The sequence below is a fragment of the Petromyzon marinus genome, chromosome 16 (assembly GCF_048934315.1).
Source record: "Petromyzon marinus isolate PM22_M1 ecotype Great Lakes invasive population chromosome 16, UKy_Petmar_22M1.pri1.0, whole genome shotgun sequence".
NCBI lineage: Eukaryota > Metazoa > Chordata > Hyperoartia > Petromyzontiformes > Petromyzontidae > Petromyzon > Petromyzon marinus.
The window spans coordinates 6,998,337-7,020,380 of record NC_133682.1 but is presented as its reverse complement, the minus strand read 5'-3'; the positions used below and the strand labels follow the sequence as shown (position 1 = coordinate 7,020,380).

Below are 22,044 nucleotides of genomic sequence, written 5' to 3'. Positions count from 1 at the left end.
TGATTCTACCACTCCATCTCCATCGCCGACATCATCTCGGGCAGCGGGTTCTACCACTCCATCTCCATCGCTGACATCATCTCGGGCAGCGGGTTCTACCACTCCATCTCCATCGCTGACATCATCTCGGGCAGCGGGTTCTACCACTCCATCTCCATCGCTGACATCATCTCGGGCAGCGGGTTCTACCACTCCATCTCCATCGCTGACATCATCTCGGGCAGTGGGTTCTATCCTTTGGCTGCCACTCCATCATTTGTCTCAATCATCAGCCATCATCCAACCTAGAGACGTGATGTCTAATCCACATAGGCCTTAATCCATCTGTCCTTTAATAATATTGCAGCCAGTAAACATGATATATTGGACTGTATCAGAAACACTTTTTTTAAAAGAATGTATTATGTAAATTGTGAATAGAGTAAGAGACAAAGGTCGTTTCACCAGGTCAAATAAAATACATTTTTTTTTCATCGGCTTGCGAATCGGTCTCTCGTTTTGAATGTATACAAATGTAAATTCCGCTGTTAATCCTTGGGCCGCAACCCAGTGAAGAATGGAACCGTTCCAACCAAGATGCCAACGTTGACCCAACGTTGGCATGTTTACAATACTTGGAAGGCCCATATAGACGTCGACTGTTGGACCTTATCGTATTTGTTTTAGTGAATTAGAGATCCGTACAGAGATAAATACATTTAGATAGACATTAGTTCGTACTAATGACACACATTTCACACCTGTTATACAAGCGACTACATAAACAGTCAAAGATGCCCGTATAGCCTCTTTAGCCTCAACAGACTATTGCAGCAAGTGCTGTTAGCGAGCGCCTATAAAGGCCGGCACGGCACACGAGGCGGTGGGTGGCCAGCACCACGCCCAGTCGCCTTTGTCTCCCTAGTGGCGACGAATTTACACACTGCACCAGGGACTTATTTGAGGCCGAGTCGACCTAGGGGAGGCCCAGGACCGGTTCAGTTCATCGTCACTGGGGTTGGCCGTGAGCGAGAAATCGAACTCGGGTCGCCGGGTCCGTAGCGCAGCGCCGCGCGCTAACCGCGCCCCACAACAGCATCTGTACACACACACACTCGCATGCTCCGACGTCTCAGCTTTCCTCCTTCTGGTCTTTAAACCACAACCAGCATCCACCAGCGTGGAGAACTTTCGATCAAACAATCCCCGCGATTGACACGGACGGCGCGCGGTGGCCCTCATTGGGCAGCGCCAAAAGCTCTTATTGCAGATACTGTACCAGGTAATTGCGAATTCACGTCAGGATTTTACCTAATAAGCTGGCAATAGGGGAACGTTGACGCGTTTAAACGGTGCGGTTACGCAAGGTGATGCACGCGCGGTACGTCTACGTGTGTGTGGGTGTATACCGCACAGGTGTGGTCAGTCTGGTCGAGACGCGTGGGGAGGAAGGCGTCCAGGTTGGGCAGTCACGACGGCAACTTTTGTGTTCCAGTGAGCGAGATGCAACACGCATGAGAATGAGAGTGGGTAAAAGGGGTTTATGAGCAACAACTTCCGTAAACGTGATAACTCACGCCACGTGGTTGTTTTGATACACGGTATAACCTCACCTGAAATGTAATTACATTGACAATCTGATATTGAATTATGGAAAAGGGCTTATTTACCCTTTATGGCTTAAATACCAGTGTTAGCATGTTCCAACACCATACAGACACGAATTACAAAGGCATCGAGTCTGCATTAACCACACATACCTGTGGTTAAAAGGGGTCCTACCTATACTAGATCCTGTCGAGAGATATATTGCACCGGTCCTGGGGCCACCCACCCTCCTACAATCCCTGCACCAACCTAGACAGACCAGAGTGGTGAAGTATGGTCAAATAGATGTAGAGATGTAATATCAAAGCTATGATTGCGGTAATGGTAGGGCTGGCGGAGGGTGGATGCAATCTGCAACCGCATACAGAGCAACAAGTGAAGAGTTAGTTGATGAGTGGATTTGTAAATTGTGAATTGACCGAGGATGGTGGAAATGGTTGAGAATATTTAATGACAGAACAGGGCACGGGCAGGCAGGAAGTCTTCAGGGAGTCTTCTAACGCTGCAGAAGTTGCTGCGTGAGTTGCTGCATGAGTTTTTTGCAGCTTATAGTGGTCGAAATAATGAATAGTGAGTCTACAATCTCAACGTGCAACGTGGCGAAGTTCATTTGAGAAACGACACCCATGGCCGACACGGTACGGGGAAGTCCTTCATCCAGCAGTGGAGTAGCAAAGAGCTGTGTGTGTACGTGAATTTATAATTACACGCAACGTGTCAAGCGCCTGCATTGTGAAGACTGATGACGAGACGTCTCTCTGTGTGTTCGAAAAGTCGTGGGTTTTTTGCTTTTATTTTTTATTTAATTGGATATTTTTTTACGTATATTTTATTTTCTATCTACGTGACTTTACCGAAAGAACCAAGAATATGAATTCCTACAGTCACGAAAGTTAAGTCAAAATTAGTTTCATACCTGTCATCCTACAAAGTCCCATCACAAGGGAAGAAACACACACAAATCGATTAAAAAAAAATGTTTTTGCCCGTATTGAAAACGGCTGTACGCCGTATGGACCTGAAAATTAAAATTCCCTTTCCAAGTGTACGGGGATAAACCGTGTGGTTTGACAGTCGGTGCTCGCTAACAGCACTTGCCCCAACAGTCTGCAGAGGCTACACAGGTTCAGCGAGCACCCACTCCTGTTTGGAACCTCGTTTGTTAACAATCAAAACGCGTTCGCATGAACAACAAAACAAAGACAAAGATCGCCCGCATAGCCTGTAACAGACTGTAGGGGCAAGCGCTGTTAGCGAGCACCTATAAAGGCCGGCACGGTGGCACACGAGGGGGTGGGGGTGGCCAACACCACGCCCGGCCGCCTTTGTCTCCCCGGTCACGAATGTTTACACATCGCACCAAGGCACTCGTTTTGAGGCCGAGTCGACCTAGGGGAGGCCCAGGAACCGGTTTCAGATAATCGTCACCGGTGGTGTTGTGCCGTGAAGCGGAAATCGAACCCGGGTAGCCCGGTTCGTGGCGCAGCGTGGCGCTAACCGCTGCACCACCGCTCCACACGAACAAAGAACACGCGCACACACTCACACATTATCTGCAGCTATGATCAATCCACTGCTGGATGAAGGCACTCCCTAAGCGGCCACCACCAACCATCTCTCGTGATCCCGCGATGTCAATCATCCGAATTGCACGCGTTAATTAGCGATATCTTAGTGTATAACGGGGGCAGCGTATCGCTTACGGCAGTGCCAGTGTCAAAGCTCCTTACAATAACCACATCACGTACAGTATGCATGCGCAACGTACACACACCGTATCGAGGACCGTACAAGCCACGTGCGGATTTGTAGCCTGCGCAATGATGATGATGATGACCCCAGATGATGATGATGATCACCGTGATGCTGTGACGCTTGTTGTATCTGCGACAATCACTCCTCCGCTCCTGCTGATGATCGACCCCCATAGTCAGCCGGCCGCGATCGACTGCGGTCGTGATGAGAGCCGTAACGATGAAATAGAAGACGACTCAGTATCTTCGACTCAGTATCTTCGGCGTATCGCGTGAACAGAAGTGCTGGGGGCGAGCAGCGCCTATGAAGGGCCGGCACGGGGGGGGGGGGGGGGTGACCAGCACCACGCCCGGCCGCCTTTGTCTCCCCAGTGGCGATGTTTACTCGACCTGGCCCAGGACCGGTTCAGAGATGATCGTCACCGGTGTTGGCCGTGTGCGGGAATTGAACTGGTGGCGCCGTGGTCGAAGCGCGTGTCGCCGATCGCCACTGCACCACCGCTCCCCCGACACAAACGCAGCACACACAACACTCGCACACAACACTTACGCAACACTCACACACAACACTCACACACAACACAACACTTACACAACACACACACAACACTTACACAACACACACACAACACTCACACATAACACTTACACAACACTCACACACAACACAACACTTACACAACACTCACACACAACACAACACTTACGCAACACTCACACACAACACTCACACACAACACAACACTTACACAACACACACACACAACACTTACACAACACACACACACAACACTCACACATAACACTTACACAACACTCACACACAACACAACACTTACACAACACTCACACACACACAACACTTACACAACACTCACACACACACAACACTTACACAACACTCACACACACAACACTCACGCAGCGCCTGTACCTCCAGCCTCTGTTGTTCACGACTCCGGGAATGGTGAAGCACGGCGATGTCACGTGACTTATACCCCCCCCCCTTACTCCCCCCCCCACCACCACCACAGAGTCACCACCAAAGACAAAGATCCCCCGCGTAGCCTGCAACAGATTGTCGGGGCAAGTGCTGTTAGCGAGCAGTTTACACATGAAGGCCGGCACTGCGCGGCACACGAAAAGGGGTTAACGGTGGACAGCAACCACGCCCGGCCGCCTTTGTCTCTCCCCCAGTTGTGATTTTACACACCGGACCGGGTAACCTATTTAAGGCTGAGTTCACCTAGGGGAGACCCAGAACTGGTTCAGATAATCGTCACTGGGTTGACCAGTGACGATTAACTCTCACGCGCAGAGAGTTAGTGGAGGCTGCTCTGCTCTATGTATAACAAGGCCGTAATTATAACATATATGGGGGTGGGCATATCCCCCCCCCAATATATCCCTCCCCAATATTAAAATATGCTCAAAATGTCCCTCCAATATATTGCTATGAAAAAAATGCTATGCTATGTAAATAAAAACAACAATTTGCTAAATCTTGGCCACAATATCTGGACCTGTCTTCATATAAATCAATGCATAGATTTCTGTTTATATGATTGTGGTTATGGTTGTAATTTATTAATCCCTAATCTCTGCCATTACATACAATGAAACAAGAAAATGTAAAAAAGTAAAAACAGAGCAATGTAATACCAGACACTATTAGACATTATTGTAAAAAATAAATAAAAAGTCCATCCCATGTGTTAGTGATTTTTTTATATTTTAGGCAGGAAATAAGTTTTCAAATTTGAATTTTTTTCTGGGTTGGGACCCCCAGACACCCTGGAAGATTTGGTCCCCCCCAATGTAGACTCCATGGCTGCGGCCTTGATGTATAATAACCACAGAGTAGCCGATAAGAGTGATATAGCTCGCCTGAAGTAGCAGCATCCTTAAAGCTTTCGTGATTGCTGGGTTCAAATTATGTTTTTTATTAATTTGAAACCTATCTACCTGACTTTACCGAAAGACCCAAATAATATAGCAGCATGCTGTCAATGAATATTGAACGTCTCCACTGCCCACGTGTTGCTGTGATTATTGGTCATATCAGCAGCTATGATCTATCCACTGCTGGATGAAGACTTTTCCATTATCATCATAAGGAGCATAGGCAATTGTCCAACTCTAACCAGTAGTGTGGGTGCCACGGTGGCGAGATGTTAACTACCTCGCCTGGTATACAGGAGGTTGTGGGTTCAATCCCGTGGTCGCGTGGGCTACCAAAACGTACGTTTAAAGTGTTCTCTCATTTGTCTTTGCCAACTTTATCCACGCGCTTTGCTCATCTAGTTTCAGCCAAATTCAAAACATTCGCCTCCCCGTGATTCTGAGTGATATTTTAAGATATCCTTCCACTTCCCCAACGAGCGTTCCCGTTTCGTATCATACCAGGGAATATACTGTACCCTGCAATGACAACCAACTGGCATGTCACTTTGCATTATTAAATTCAGTTTCCGAAAACCACTGCAATTCTGCTCGTAATTCCACCAGCGGATTGAATCGGTTTTCTCCCGGACCGCCTTCAACAGCTGCACGGGGGGCAAGTGTGGTGCCACGTGCCGCTGAGCAACTCGACAAGCGCCGCGACTCCCCCCTGGCCACGACCTTGAGCACACACACGCACGCAGCGCACGCACCACTTAGTGTCCCAGAGGGGGTTTCCCTGGCACAGCGGGTTTTAAACCGAAGGGTCTTTAGAGGGAAAGTCCCACGGTTTCCCGGTGCCAGGAGATTGGCCGACCCTCGCAGGACAAGTCACATTGGGGTGCCCCTAAATTGGCTTAAAATTGTATGGGCGCACAAAAGTTCACCGGGCCAGCAGCAGTGAGTCATGGACGACATCGGGGAGGGCGCTGGGGTGAAATATTAAGCGAGCAGAGCAGACAATGAGGTCAGGGGATCCCAGCGCCACAGACCGAATGCACACTGGCAGGGTGTGTGTTCGCCAGCCGGACGTCCTTCCAGATTAAACAGGTTGAGTCAGAAATTAATGAGTTAGGACGCATAGACAATAGGCAGCAAAGTAACCGTCGCAACGCTCCATGTAAGGGAAGAAAAACGGGCCAAAATCACAGGTCGGAGCACGATTGGCTGCGTGGGATAACGTAACCCTGGATTTTTTTTTAGTCAAGGGGCATAAAAAAGGGAGCCAAAAAAACCGTTCAGAGGAGATGTCATCTTCAACAGCTTAGTCACCAAGACCCCCCCTGCCATCCTGCCTCCTCGAGCCACTCGCAGCATCCGTGTGATGCCAGCGAGTGCTGCTACGAGACAGCGATAGGCAAGGTTTTTTCGTCATCCTCCCTCCGACTCTCACAGCGTCCGTGTGACGCCGCGAGTACAGCCGCGAGGTACGTGATAGGCCGTGTGAGTGTTTGGCGACTTGGATAGCAGTAGGCTAGGCTCTGCTCCCAGAATATTCCCTCCGGGCAGTGCAGGGTTTGCGCCGTGAATAAACGTTAGCACAGAGCATCATCGGTGGCAGTGTCCGTGATTCGTGAGTGGAGCGGCTGCGTGGGCGGGACGCGCAGCACGAGTGCTCGTTGAGATAATCGCCTGCAGGGGCGCGCGCGTTCACGCTGCCGCGTTAGCATCTGTAGTGTAGCAGAACGACACTACTGTGATGGCTCGGTATGGGGGCTGTAGGCGGGTGTCACGGGGGTCGTGTCGGGCCGTGACACTCTGCGTGAACCCAACAGGACACGTGACAGGATAAAGGGGGGCAAGGGGCCCCGGGGGGGGTCACATGGTTGGGGGGCTCGGGCCTTCCCGAAGGATCGGGAAAGGGGGCGTGGCCTGGGGCGGAGCCGGCCACGCCGGAGTGGTTTATAAGCGGGGTGTGGACCCAGAGCTGGGGGCTCTTCTGCTGAGTCAACTCTGGGATGAAGCCACCATCTACGATCCTCGGTCTCGGGTCCAGTGATGTAGTATCTCCGTGTGTTAGCTCGGTTAGGAACGGTGGTTACTACCCTATGTCGTTAACCTGTTAATGTTAAGACTTACCCGTTGTGTTTAGATAATAGTGTTGCCTCCAAAGTCCAGTGTGCGCCTGAATTTAACCCACTACACATCAGTGGTGGTGCACGCGGGCGTGTGTGGAATAACCCCGGGCGGCGGTGAGCCAGCAATTTGGCTACGTCCCTCCGAGACGGCGCTATCGCGGGCGGGCGGGGGGGGGGGGGCTGATCGACGCGGTGGAGGAAGGAGTGGAGGGGGCAGGCGTCGCGCCCCTCCCACACAAGCATGCTCATGGAATTAAATAATAAAAACAACAGCAGCAAACACGTGCTGGGGCCAAATTGAGCAGTGACGTGGCACATCACGCATTTAAAAAAAATATAATTATTCCAAAAACAGCGCTGTGTGAATTGATAGCTTTGATGGCATTGAGTGCGGGGCCCTTAAAAGTGCGGGGTCCGCAGCACATGCAGCTACTTGGGCGATGGTGGAATTGTCACACGTATGTTGAACTTCTTTCTCACCGTACGTAGCCAACAGCGCTGAACGGAAGCTGCGGGATTTGGGGCTGATGTAAAAATGGCAGCAGCAGCAGCAGTAGCCAAAACGTGCGCAAGGATTACAGAGTGAAACGTGCACTCAATGCGTGCATTAGTAAACACTATTTGGCGGCGACGTTGCGCTGGCAGTGGTGCACGAGCACAGTTAACAACAACAACAGCAGCAGCAGCAGCAAATCTCGCGTTGTTGAATGTGAAGCGCATGGGTCCAAAAGGGGCTTTGCGTGACTTCAAGAGCGATACACACTCCTCCGCTGCTCGTGACGCCGTTACCTCGCTTGGTCATCTGAATGTGAAATTGAAGCCGTTGCTCTGCATCTACATCAGCCGTACGAAAGAAGAAGAACCCACAGGAGTGAACAAGCCCCCAAAGTTGACGTCCTCCACGGACATGGATCGACGAGATGATCTCATGTGCAGGACCTCGTTTCTTGGGGGGGGGGGGGGGGGTCGGCAACCTGCGGTTCTGCAGCCGCATGCGGCTCTTTAAGGACTGATTCGTAATATTCTTCACAGGCATTGCGGCTCTAGAAGAAATATTGAGGGGTTTTAAAAAGAAATGGCTATCTTTGTTATTTAAGTATGCCGACCCCTGAGCCAGAAGGATTGTTAGAACCATCGTGAGGCAGCCAGAGATGGCTTTCGTCCAGCAGCTGATAGATCATGACTGATATGGTCTATGTAATGGGTTCACTGGAATCCTCCAGATACTAAAGGCTATACATTCACTGTGCCGGGTTACGACCCAGAACCGACGATGGTGACGGGGGTGATTGAGGGGGGAGAATCAATACACACGTTGCCTTGTTCAACTCTGTCATTTGTTATTGTTAAGGTTGAACATTTCCTTGCCAGTCACGCCCATCATACCTTAACAATGAGGGTGTCGTTCGCCACCGTGAGACATGTTTTATTTTACGCATCTAACCATCTATCCATATGTCACACAGCGAGTTTCATAGACCGTGATTTAGAACAAGTACTTCGTTTGGCTTAGGGGCATTGCGACGTTGGGCTGGGCCCGCCGAAAGAGGTTCTCCGCCGGGGTGATTGGTGATGGCTCTGAATGTGGAGCCACAGCTGCTGATGTGAGTGTATGGAGTGTGTGGAGCAGCAAGCGAGTCGCCGAGGGCGTATGACACGAGGCTTGAGTCGTCAATTACTCGGTGATGGCTGCGTTGGTAGTTGTTGTACAATCACAATGATTAAATAGCGCAACGCATTCATCAACACCACTGTGTGTGGCCTCAGAAGGACAAATACATGATAGGTGGCGTTGCAAACAATCGCTCTTCTTCATAACACATTGGGATGTTTCGTTTATTACGCGAAGCCTCATTTGGTTATATTCTTGGTTCTTTCGGTAAAGTCACGTAGAAGGGAAACAATAAAATAAGAACCAAGAATATGAATCCCTGCAGTCACGAAAGCTTTAAATAAAAACCTCATTTGGTTGTTTAGTTTATTACGCAAAGCTTATTACACGCTTTTATTTAACTCTTGTTGTTGTCGTTGTTGTATCCTCAAATTTTGTAACTCAATTTTAACCCACTTCCCAATGTGGTATCGACTGCAAACTTGGTATACATATGCCATACCAATGATAATACTATATTCTATCATAAAAATATATATATATATTTTTTTTACCTACCCGCTTTGCTGCAGCGTCCGTCCACCGAGCAACGCTGTTTATTCGTTTTAAAGTAAGCCACCGTGCTTGTGCAATCGTAAAAGAATGACGTTAGAGCCCTTTTATTAATCCACTGCTGGATGAAGGCCGCCCCACTCCATATCGGTCATCGGGGGTTTGACCGTACGGTATTTCACCACGACGTCCGGTAGGGTTGGTGAAGGATATGGGGGAGATCTGGGACTGGTTCGGGCTATCACTGGCGACCGCTGATAGCCGTGGCCGGGACTCGAACTCAGCGAGGAGCCGGGTTCATAGCTTACTAGTCGAACCACTCCGCCACCGCTCCCCTGCACGCATGATGTTTTTTTTGTGTGATTGCATTCGTAACAACCCTTTGGTAATGCACTGCTGGAAGATGGTCTTCCTGCCACGCCGTGGGTGTCGTGCGGGTTATGTGACCATACCTCACCAGGCTGGCCAGTGCGGGTTTGGTGAAGGCGGGGGGCAGAGTACAGGAGAACAATTTCTATTTTGTCTGCACGTCTCTATCTGTTGCCCATCACGTGGCCTCAAGTAAATGTGGTAGAGGTGCAGCCCTGCGGTTTCTTATTCGCACCACCGCTGGCGGACGGGCCTCCACTAGTAGGGGCTTGAGAGAGCCCCTTCTCGATGGTGTTCGGCCTACTCTTCCACGCTAGCCACACGCATCGGAAGAGGTGGAAGTATCCACACTTTACCCCCCCCCCACCCCCATACGTTCCGATCGATTGTGGTGTACCCGTTTATACCGCCAAGTGGAAAGAGCCAGGGGGAGGTAGGAGAGGGGTGGTGGGCGCTTTTGAGGATTCAAGCTACTTGAACCATTTTTTTCTTAAAAATCACGCTCAGCACCACTCAGCACCACCCAGCACCCCATGGGGCACGCAGTCTCGTTGCTCGCGGCGAGACGGACAGACATGGTGTCTCGTGGGTGTCTGTGTCGAAAGAACCACGCAAAGCGTCCGACGTCAAGATAACGCGAGCAGCATTTGCCCAAGACGTTCCGTCCCGTCGATACCATCTCAACTGCAAATATCTCTCGCGGTTTCTATGCGTGTGATTAACAGACAACACGTTTCATTTGGGTCTTTCGGTAAAGTCACGTAGATAGGGTCAAAGAAAATAACCAAAAATAAAAAAAAACCTACGTTCGACGAACGCTTGTGTTGCGATCGAAACGTCGTAGTTTATTGTTTGTTATTTTTTGTTATTTTCCTTTTCTTTTAACCTATCTACGTGACTTTACCGAAAGACCCAAAGAATATGAATTCCTGCCGTCACGAAAGCTTTAAGTCAAGAATTAGACAACACGTTCATTGCTTAACGTGCGTGTTAATCAGTCGCATCGCGTTCGAGTCTTCAAACAAAAATTGTGTTATTTTCTTTAGGTGATTGGTTGCGAGATTCACGATGGGTTTTGCAAGCGCGTCCCTGATATAATAAAACTACATTGTAGAGGGTGTGGCCAGAATATGGGAAGTGCAGAAATTGTGTCCATCTGTGCGGAGCTCGCACTGTTATTTCTCCCGATGCGTGTGGTTTCTCCGGAAACTTTGGTTTTTTCCACATGCCAAACATCCGTTACACTGGAATTGGCCAAACATACCAATTCAAGACCCCCATGCTGCAGTCTCTTTGAGCCCCTCTGCGATTATAGTTACTAACATTGTAATAAATAAGTATGGGTGAGATGGATTGCGTCAGTTGCAGGACTATGGTAACCACGCGGACAGCTCTTCATCCAGTTTCATTTCTCTTCTTCTTTGGTTCTTTCGGTAAAGTCACGTAGAATGATAATAAAATAATAAATTGATAAAATAACACAATAATATCAATTTATTATTTTATTATCATTCTACGTGACTTTACCGAAAGAACCAAAGAAGATGAATCATTGCAGTCACGAAAGCTTTAAATCGAAATTTACAGTTTCATTTCATTTATTTAATTTTATTTGGTACAGCCCTGTGAGCCATTCGGCTCTTGAATCGGGTGCAACCGCAACACACAAAAAACAAAAACATGGACAAGAAAACATCTGAAAGTGACTATGTGTGACTGTGCAAACAGAAAATCCAGGAAAAAAAACATCAAAATATTCCAGAAAAAGCACTGTACACCAACGCTGTGTGCAAAAATCCCAGTGGGATGCACGTGGATAGACAATGGATATGGACTATGACGGACGACGGGATGATGATCATCATCATAATGGAATTGAATTTTGCAACTATAACGGATTTACCCAGCTCAAGTCACGTTCACGTCTCCCTCCCTTTAAACGTTTGAGACACAGGCAAGCCTCAGAGCCTCGCTTCAAAGTTCAACACCATTCACACACACACACGCTCACCATGTCACCCAGCACCTACTATGCACAGGCGGTGGAGAGATTTGGAGGAATTAGAAATGAGTGGTGGCCAAAACAGTCCAGGGATTCGTTCAGCGTGTGTGCACTTTGCGTGGTTCGGCGATGACACACACGGTGATTGAATGAATCCATTCACTGTGCCCATGTCCAACGCCAGACACTCTGCGCTAGTATTCATCTCGGTTAAATTCTGTTCTAGTTTTTAAATCCACGCATTGTAAAGCAAAATTAATGACAAACGAAACGAGTCTCGTTTCGGAACATAGCTGGCAGTAATACGCATAGTGCTGCTATGGTTTTAAATACCGAATCACCCAATGGGGTTTATCACAGCGCCACAGTATTGCATTGTAACAAGTATGAAGCAGTATCTTTATATTTCTGTGGGGGCCACTCAAAACCTCGAGTGCCCAGGATGCAGCCCCTAAAGGCCCCGGCGTTAATCCGGCCCTGCCTACAGCATATTCATGGGACAAGACAACTCCATTACCACAAACAACACTGACGAAACGAGGTACCACAAACCGCGAACGATTTCCAGAACCAAAGAGTGTGGATTCCTGCAGTCACGAAATCTTCAAATCAAGATTGAACCGCCTCCTACGGGAGAAGGTTTCCACACAACTATGAGATCTTTGAGACAAGAAGGCTCACCTGATCGAGTCTCTCGCCTTTCTGAAGAGATGCCGCGACACCAAGGTAATACGATTGCTTGTGTTGCGATCGTAACCAGTAGAGATTTCATTGGCCATCATGAACAACAGGTGGCGCTAGGAGCATGCATTTGCCATAGACAGCGTGAGTGAAGCTGGTGTCATTCATAACACGGCGTCACAAAAAGTCAGACCCCCCCCCCCCTCAAATATGACGTCACAAAGCTCTGCCCCTTTCCCCCCCCAAAATAAATAAAACATGCTTCAAATCGCTTTAAACTATTGTCATTGTAGTGCGTATTTAATGTGGCGCTGCACTCTGATGTTGGAGGAGAAAACATTTATTAAAAAGTCTATTTAATTAAGTAGAACGTGTTGTCTATATATATTTAAAGTTGCGCATTTTGATGTGACGTCACATTTATCACCCCCCCCCTCCCCCATCGTCACACATCGTCACAAATGTCTGACCCCCCCCCCACCCCCTAGGTGCGTGACGTCATTTATGGACGGCGCCCTATTTTATATTTCTAGAGCGCCTTCACTAACGACGCTTCACATGGTCAAAAATGTGTCGACAAAGTGCAATGATTTAGGTGGCAGGTGCGGGCTATCGTTGAGGAATGACTGACCGCAATAGAGGTGCCCTTAGGGGTCACGAAAGGGTAGGGGAGGGACGGGGAAGGAGTGGAGGGGCGAGGTGAGAGACCTGCATGGGGGCAGAGGCCAAATTCGCGCATGGCCTGCATGGCGCGCGGGGAGGCCCAGGATCCAGGAGTGGATTGACAAAAGGGCTGTAAATGTGCATCTACGGTGCGAAAGAAGTTCAACATACATACTTTACGTACACAAGAGTGTAGCTACTGAGAGCCCAAAGTCTCCGCTTCAAGGGAGAAGCGGGGAATACAGTACATGAACAATCTTAGTCTCTGTCGGCAAATACAAAGTAATAATTAGCGTCGTTTTGGAGAACATAAGTCAGTTATGTTCGATCGGTCTTAGCGGTTTGTTTGACCATACTTCACCAATATGGTGAGCGCAGTTTGGTGAAGTGGGTCGCTCTGGACCAATTCTGATATCACTCGCCACTGATGTTAGCCGTGGAAGGCAATCCATCTGGGATCGCCGGGTTCATAAAGCAATGCATTGACGAGTGTCCCACCGCTCCACCACTGGGTTATACGCCAACCAACGTGGTTAAATACGTGGAGAAAGCACCCGCATGACCGACACGGCACGGGGAGGTCTTCGTCCAGAAGTGCATTAACATTTGATGCACTTTTAAATCTCGATTGAAAATTTATTTCTCCAAAACTGTTTTTCGTGTTTAGTTTGTTGTCCTTCCCCCGCACCTCCGATTAGCACGGTTGGATAAGTACGGTGCGAAATAAGTTCTACATACGTAACGAAGGGTTAAATTTGTAATTGTAATGTTGATATTTTTCCCCACCTCTCCCCGGGGGTTACAATTGCAATTTGTAATTCCAAACTCAGGATTTATTATTGCATTTTATTATTTTCATTAAGCTTGTCTATCCAGCAATGTCTCCCCGGGTCTGAAGATTCTTTTTTCAGGAGGGTCCTGCCAAGCTGTCACAGTCGGGGTGATATTGCAGCGGTGTGTAATATCAATGGAGTAATTTGCAGGGATATTTTAGCATTTGAAATGTTTGGCCAATACCAGTTACATAGTATGAGTAAAAAAACTAATATATGATACAGAAGGTGTGGATGGTTAGCACCACGCACAGCCGCCTTTGTCTCCACAGTGCTTATGTTTAAACACCACACCAGGTACTCGTATAAGGCTGAGTCAACTTAGGTGGAGACCCAGGACCGGTTAAGATATTCGCCACTGATGTTGGTCGTGAGCGGGAATCGAACTCGGGTGGCCGGGTGTGTAGCTCTGCGGCTAACCACTACGCCACCGCTCAACTCTCTCACACACACACACACAAATAGACTCACGGACCGTTCTTTTACCATTTTTAACTTTGATGTTTTGTTTTAACTCGTTGTGTGCTCTATTGCTGTGCCTTGAGAGTAAATCGTCGTCTATTCTCAACAGGCTCCCTTCTCGTGATGTTAAATAAAGCAAATGGATCCGCGCGTGTCAGCAGCACGATCGTTATTATAACGTTGACCTCTTGAGTACACTACGCTGCGCGTCCTATTTTTTTTTACTTTCGTTCACTTAGGCAAGATCGTCATCGCTACCGCTTACCACGTTTGAGTGCGACATTCTAAATAACATCTTTTTTAAAATATATTAGACAGGATAATTAGAACGTTGATCTCTACTACCGTAGTCTACTTACAATCTGGTTCTTAGACCCTCGTCATTATCCTCGCCAACCGCCCCTGTTAATGCCACAGAAAACCCCCCGCGGTATCGCGGGGAATCGGGGACGCCGGACAGGGCAATGCATGGATGGGGGTTGCGTGTTTGCGTGTGCCTGAGTGAGGAGAGAGAGAAGAGAGAGCTCACAGACCCTGATGTCTAAATGTTCTCCTTTCTCTCTCTCTCTCTCTTTGGCCTCTTTGATGCTCCACCGGGCCTCGGCGTGGCTTGTGATTACATTGGCCGCTCGCTGCCCTAACAACTAATTTATACAGGCGAGCTTGCATCACCACGCCCGGCTCACTGTCGCTGCGCACGCGACAAAACCTCATCGCTAAGGGTACAGCCCTAACGCTCACGCGCGTGTGCACACAGCCACCCACCCACACACCACCACTCGCGCACGCCAGCGCTGTGAGTGAGGTAACTGCAGGCGAGCTCAGTGTGCGTCCCGTTGTGAGGTGCACGGTAACATCACAGCACCCTCACCACCCCCGCCTTGTCAGTCAAGACACTGCTGGATGAAGAGCGTTCTAGCAGAGGCTCTCAGATCACGCCTCTCTTTGGCGGTTGGGTGCCAACTTGCCTCGATAGATTTGTCCGATGTTGAATAATATAATTACTGCCACTTTTCACTTCACTGCTGGATGACGGCTAGCCCAGCAGTGTTGGTCTTACGGGTATTTGAGCATACTTCACCACGCTGGTCAGTGCTGGTTGGTGACGCGGGGGGGGGGGGGGGTTGGGGGGTATGGGAAACCAATAGGCTGATAATGTTGGTTTGGAAAGCTCATATGCCGATGGACGATAACATTTTAATTATTAGCCGTGATACGGAACGGACGCCGATTCATTCATTTTATCGGTCGCCCATTCTCCTCTGCTGCACCCATTGTCAAGGAATGTTTGTGCGTTTGTTTTAGTTTGGTGTCCTTCTCCCGCACCTCCGATTAGCACGGTTGGCTAAGTCATGTGGGACAGAAGTTCAACATAGACACATACTCCCAGAGCATTCCGTGTTGACGACTCCCATGTCTGTTCAAGTTGGGGCTCCACACTATTCGTTTTCCTCTCTGCCTGTGATCGACTGCCTGTCTATAGAATAAATATGCCCACTGTTTCCTGTACAGCGTTCTGACATCCAGTCACATTCAGAGGCTATCTAAACCCACATGGTGGTGGAGCGGTGGCGCAGTGGTTAGCGCACCGTGCTATATACCCGGCGATTCCCGCTCACGGCGAACATCGGTGATTAGTGTTGAATGATATGTGAACCGGTCTTGCCTCCACCCCCCCTGACCTGACACAGCATGGGGACGTCGTTATTCCAGCAACAGATTAACATATGACTGTAAAGTATTATTACGTTTTCAATAATATCAAAGAGTGCATAAATGCCTATCCCTGCATGTGTTTGGGTTCGTTTACTTAATAATTCCAAACGTTGATTAATCCACATTGTGTTTGAATGGATTCAATATCCGTGCAATACGAATCACAGTACAAGGAGTGCAACATCACGTACGCTGCGGATACGCGCACATGCCCTGCGCGTGTGTAGGGATGTTAAAACTCCCTTCGAACCAATCTTGATTTGAAGCTTTCGTGACTGCAAGGAATCCATAATCTTTGGTTCTTTCGGTAAAGTCACGTAGGTATAAAATAAAATAAATCACGACGTTTCGATCGCAACACAAGCGATCGAAACGTCGTGATTTATTGTATTTTCTACCTACGTGACTTTAGCGAAAGAACCAAAGATGATCCTTTCGCACCGTACGAAGCCAACCGCGCTATTCCGAGGCGCTATCTCCATGCTGCCCGGTAACAGCGGCGGCAGCAGCAGCAGCAGTATAGCCGGTCGCGTGGTCTGGCCACGTCCTCTCGCTATGCCGTTCCTCAAGCGCACTTGACCGCGTTTGCCGTTGACTGAGAATTTTACTTCCATTAAACCAGCCTTAGCGCTCGAGAGCCGTGAGCAAGGGAGCGCGGGGGGTGTGCCACACGAGTGGGGAGCGGTGGTGAAACGGATTGCGTGCTGCGAAACCAACCCGGCGACCCGAGTTCGATTCCTGCTCACGGGCAACACCAGCGAGGGTTATCTGAACCGGTCCTGGGGCTTCACCCCGACCTGGTGTGATGCTGGATACCTATACCCTCCCCCCCTCCCCTTGATAGGTGCTCGCTAACAGCACTCACCCACAAAATCCTGTTGGGGCTCTACCTACAGACCGACGACCAAACGTCGGTGTAATCCTGCTTGGGTGGACAGAGGAAAGGTGGATTTAAGCAAACGTGCCCATTGTATCAACTGCGGCGCCACGAGATTGAACCCGCGACCTCTGGATTTACAGGTCGCCCGTGTGGCTAACCATAGCACCGCAGTCGTGAACGGATTAATTCCCCGCAGAAAGAAGCGGGCCGCGGCGGGAATGAGCCAGCAGCCCCCTCCACCTGCAGGCATCCCGGGTGCCCTCTCATTAATGATTACGAGCAGGCGCTGGGCATCGCAATAAGCACCCACGCGCACACAACGCCTCTTCAAAGCATAGCTCTCCATGGCTCGGGCGTGTTTCTACGTGGAAGGCCCCTTGAGAGAGGAGGCGGAGGTGGCAGGTTGATTGTCCGAAACGTCGGGCAGTTATATAATATTCGGGTTTTTTTTTCTTCTGTTGTTAAGGCAGGCGGTGTTAATTGGCCGATGTGCGACTTGAGTATTGTTTTCATGTGTGCGTGTGGCAAGCTCCACTGACAACTCAGTTTATTTCTCATTCGGCTCAGATCTTGATATTGATTCGGGTCAATGGAAATGATTGTTTACAGCTACCGTAGTCATCGGATTAAAAGACGCACTTTTATTTAGGGCGGATTATAAGAGGGTGACCAGATCTGTATGACTTTATCCACACAGGAGCACACGTTTGGGGGGGGGGGTGGGGGTGGGTCTTACTCTCGGAAGCGTCTTACTCTCGGAAGCGTCTTACTCTCGGAAGCGTCTTATAATCTGGAGAAGACGGCAATGCGACACCACTCGAGTGCAGGCAGCAGCTTCCCTGGCGGGCGGCAACGTCACCTGGGAGCGGGGTCGCCACCCCCCATCCCCTACCACCACCATCCCCCTACCCTCTTCACAACGGGGCGTGAATTGCCGTGCACTTTTGTGCACTGCGGTCGCGTTTCCCACGCTGATGGGTCAATCGCCAAACACCAAGTCCGCTCGTGGAGTATATAAATAACAAATTACACAAGCCAATGTCCCATTCACATGCCGTCCTGTTGTATAGCCCCTCCGTGGCTCATGCGTGTTTCTCCGTGGAAGGCACCTTGAGATAGGAGGTGGAAGGTAATTGTCCAAAACGTCGGGCTGTTTTTTATATATATAGTGCCGCGGTGGTGAGACCTTAACAACGTGTCCAAGGCTATAATATTTCTCATTTGTATATATGCAGCACAGTTGGTATGCAGGAGGTCGTGGGTTCAATCACCGACCCTGACGCCTGTTGTGTATATTTGGAGTTTGCGTCTCTCTCTGTCATTATCATCGCGGTGTATATGAAATGTTAACTTCCTCGCCTGGTATTCAGGAGTTCCTGGGTTCGATGCTCACCCTGACGCCTGCTATATATTTGGAGTTTGCGTTTTCTCCCCGTTGTTGTGTGGATTTGTCTCCGAATCCTCCGGTTTTCCCCTCCACATTTAGACACCTGCGTTTAGAGGACTGTATTCGGCTGCTATGAAATGTCCACGTGATAAGTCACTTCGTTGAGCTATAATTTGTGGCCAGATCGCTTCTGAAAAATAACAACATAGCTCAGTCAACCTTATCTGGTAAAATGAAAATAATTGTATGTTTTTGTTATAGTATATGTTTCTGTTGTTTAGGCAGGCGGTGTTAATTGGCCGTTGAGCGAGTTTGAGTTTTTTTTTCCATTTATTCGACTGCATCACTGCCAACGTAGATATATGAAGGATACATGACTTATCTATGTTGTTACTGAATGCTACTCAGTGGTTCGGCATGGCTAGATATAGAACTATTTTAACGACCCTGGTGGGATGATGATGATGGGCAGATCCTTATCAAAGGAAGCATTATATAGGCACGGGCGTGCTTTGGTATTCAAGTCCGGGTTAACAAAATGCACTTTACATCATCGGTGATTAATACAGAATTATATAACACTGTAATGTATATACTGTACAATATATACTGTATTTTCTGACTGTTCAGAATCCGTGCCTGGTGGATGTCGTAGTTGTTATCAGGATCTTGAATCGACCCTGTTTGAATAACTATCGCGATGTACAATGCTATTAATGCAGACCGTGATATGCGCGGGTTGGCATCGTGCTATTGTGGTGAAGTATGGTTCAAATGAAGTGAAGCCTGGCCAGTTAAACTCCCACGATCCATCGGCGTTGGGAGGCCTTCGTCCAGCAGTAGATCGGTAACGAGCTGTAGAACATGTACAGTAGTACTGTTACATTCAAGAAACGTTGGTACAGCGGTAACCACGATTAATATTATTTATAAGAATTAAGTTAACACAGGTGTTGTACACCACATTCACAATACACTTATCTAAAATAAATGTATAGAATATACTTTACTAGCTGTACTACCCGGCTTCGCCCGGGACTTGGATTCATCACGGACGGCCGCCTTTGTCTCCCCAGTGGCGATGTTCACACACCACACGAGTTACTCGTTTGAGGCTGAGTCGACCTAGGGGAGGCCCAGGAACGGTTAAAAGAATCGTCACCGGTGGTGGCCGTGAGCGGGAATCGAACTCGGGTCGCCGGGTTCATAACGCGGCGCGCTAACCACTACACTACAATGCGTTACGCTTACACAGACACACAGACAGACAGACACACACAGACAGACACACACAGACAGACACACACAGACAGACACACACAGACAGACAGACACACACAGACAGACACACACACAGACAGACACACACACAGACAGACACACACACACACAGACAGACACAGACAGACACAGACACACACACAGACAGACAGACACAGACAGACAGACACAGACACACACACACAGACCACACACACAGACCACACACAGACCACACACAGACAGACAGACACACACAGACAGACAGACAGACACACACACAGAGACACAGCACGCTAACCACTACACTACAATGCGTTACGCTTCCACACACAGACACACACAGATACACACAGATACACACATACACAGCGCACTAACCACTACACTACAATGCGTTACGCTTCCACACACACACAGATCACACACACACACAGACACATACACAGCGCGCTAACCACTACACTACAATGCGTTACGATTCCACAAGCGCGGGTGACATGACATATTTGACGTCACAGCTCACTTGCCGTGCAATAAATATATACTTTATTGAGCTCCCCCCCAAAACAAATACAAAAGTCTATTTTTAAAATTTTTGCATGGTGTACAGTCTGGAAAGTACCCACATGACAAATTTCAAGTTTGTTGCATGTCGGGAAGTGCACTAAACATTTTGAACAGACACACATATTCACAACTTTACCTTTTATATTTATGGAGATTTGCGTGACTGATGCAACACTGAATTATGTTTTCGGAGGATTGGTGTTTATCATCATCATCATGGGCCATGATCCACCAACTGATGCCATCGATCCATCCAGCTGCTGCAAACATCGCTGATCTCATGGCTCCATCTCCGCGTTGGACTGCCAGATCGTAGCAATAAATCTCGACCACCAGGTATCGATTAGGAGTTGACATTTGGCACAAATAAAACCTGGCCTATGCAGGTACCTAAAACATAGAAATCTCCAAAGCCAACGGGTTTTTATATCGTTTCAAGTCTCGTGTTAAGGACTTACAAATATATGAAAGCCGGGTTAAACCAGTTGGCATTACCGTATCGTACTTAATCTTGATTTGAAGCTTTCGTGACTGCAGGAATCCATACTCTTTGGTTCTTTCGGTAAAGTCTTGTGTTGCGATCGAAACGTCGTGATTTGTTTTATTTTATTTCTAACTACGTGACTTTACCGAAAGAAACAAAGAGTACCTATCTTAATTGTAAAGTATGCGAATTTTTGGTTTTGCAAGGACACCCTGTTTCGGCGAGCTGCGTACAACATTATTGCGGGACACTCCAACCCCTTTAATTGCTGCTGATTAACATTCGAAGCTCAGGAAAATTCCACACGAGGCGTTGTGTTATGCCAGGTCAACAGAGTTCATGCAAAGGTTAATTCCACTGTGCCCCTTTGTTAAACAGGCGTTGGATGATGGCCTCCAACGCTGTATATAGATCATCGTGGTTAATAGACTATACTTCACCACGCTGGTTAGTGCGTGTTTGTTAAGTGGGGGGGGGCAGGATCGGTTCAGGAATCTCCACACACTCACTACCGATGCGAGCCCTGACCAGGAACCGAACTCAGGTGTCCGGGTTCGTAGGCCCAAGCCCACTCACCACTGCATCACCGGATCCCCCGTAAATTATAAATAACGAAAGGAAACTTTCGAAACCTAACACACAGCAACACCATGATAATACAATACAATCGGATTTTAACAACACAATACGAGCATATCTCGATAACCGAGGAGGGCTTAATGTTTTATTGGCTGTAAGTATAGTACTGTATAGATAGGCGGTCATCCGACACTGCATCACGAAATGGCAGACAAATGACGAGGAGATGGAGCGATGAAATAAATTTGTTCTCAGCAAATGGATGCATTATTGGCGACGGCTTGAGGAAGCCATCATCCAGCAGTGGATAGATCACGGCTGATGCTTCTGCTTGATGATATTATAATACAATCTCGCAAAATTCAGTACAGTCCTGTAAATGCAAACATCAATTGCGGTAAATTTAGAAAAATAAAACAAACAAACTGGGACCACATCGGATCGATCATGGCCGATGATGATGATAATAATGATGCCGGATGATGGTGCAACAGCGTTGAGCTGGAAATACAGTTTATCGAGTATGTGACTGCTCTCAATTTCCAGACGATAAGCTACTTCGTTGAGCTATTATTTGTGGCCCAGTTGCTTCTGAAAAAGAGCTATATTGCTCAGTGGGCCTTACGTGGTAAAA

General features: G+C 48.3%; 1 protein-coding gene across 6 annotated transcripts in view; it reads right to left on the bottom strand.

The window, feature by feature from the left end:
- Positions 1-12,661, bottom strand: part of LOC116942916 (lysosomal proton-coupled steroid conjugate and bile acid symporter SLC46A3-like) — a 34,875-nt gene extending 22,214 nt beyond the window's left edge. Inside the window, exon 1 of one of the 6 annotated variants that reach the window (XM_032955369.2) lies at positions 12,577-12,661. Coding sequence is in view for 1 of the 6 variants with exons in the window: in XM_032955367.2 (XP_032811258.2) it covers positions 3,447-3,515 (69 nt within the window). In the remaining 5 variants the exon portion in view is untranslated. Of the gene's footprint in view, positions 1-1,393; positions 1,446-3,361; positions 4,241-4,262; positions 4,334-12,576 lie in introns of those variants that run through there. The other 5 variants (XM_032955368.2, XM_032955370.2, XM_032955367.2 and 2 more) reach the window with 5 other exon arrangements.
- Between the last annotated feature and the right edge of the window lie 9,383 nt (positions 12,662-22,044).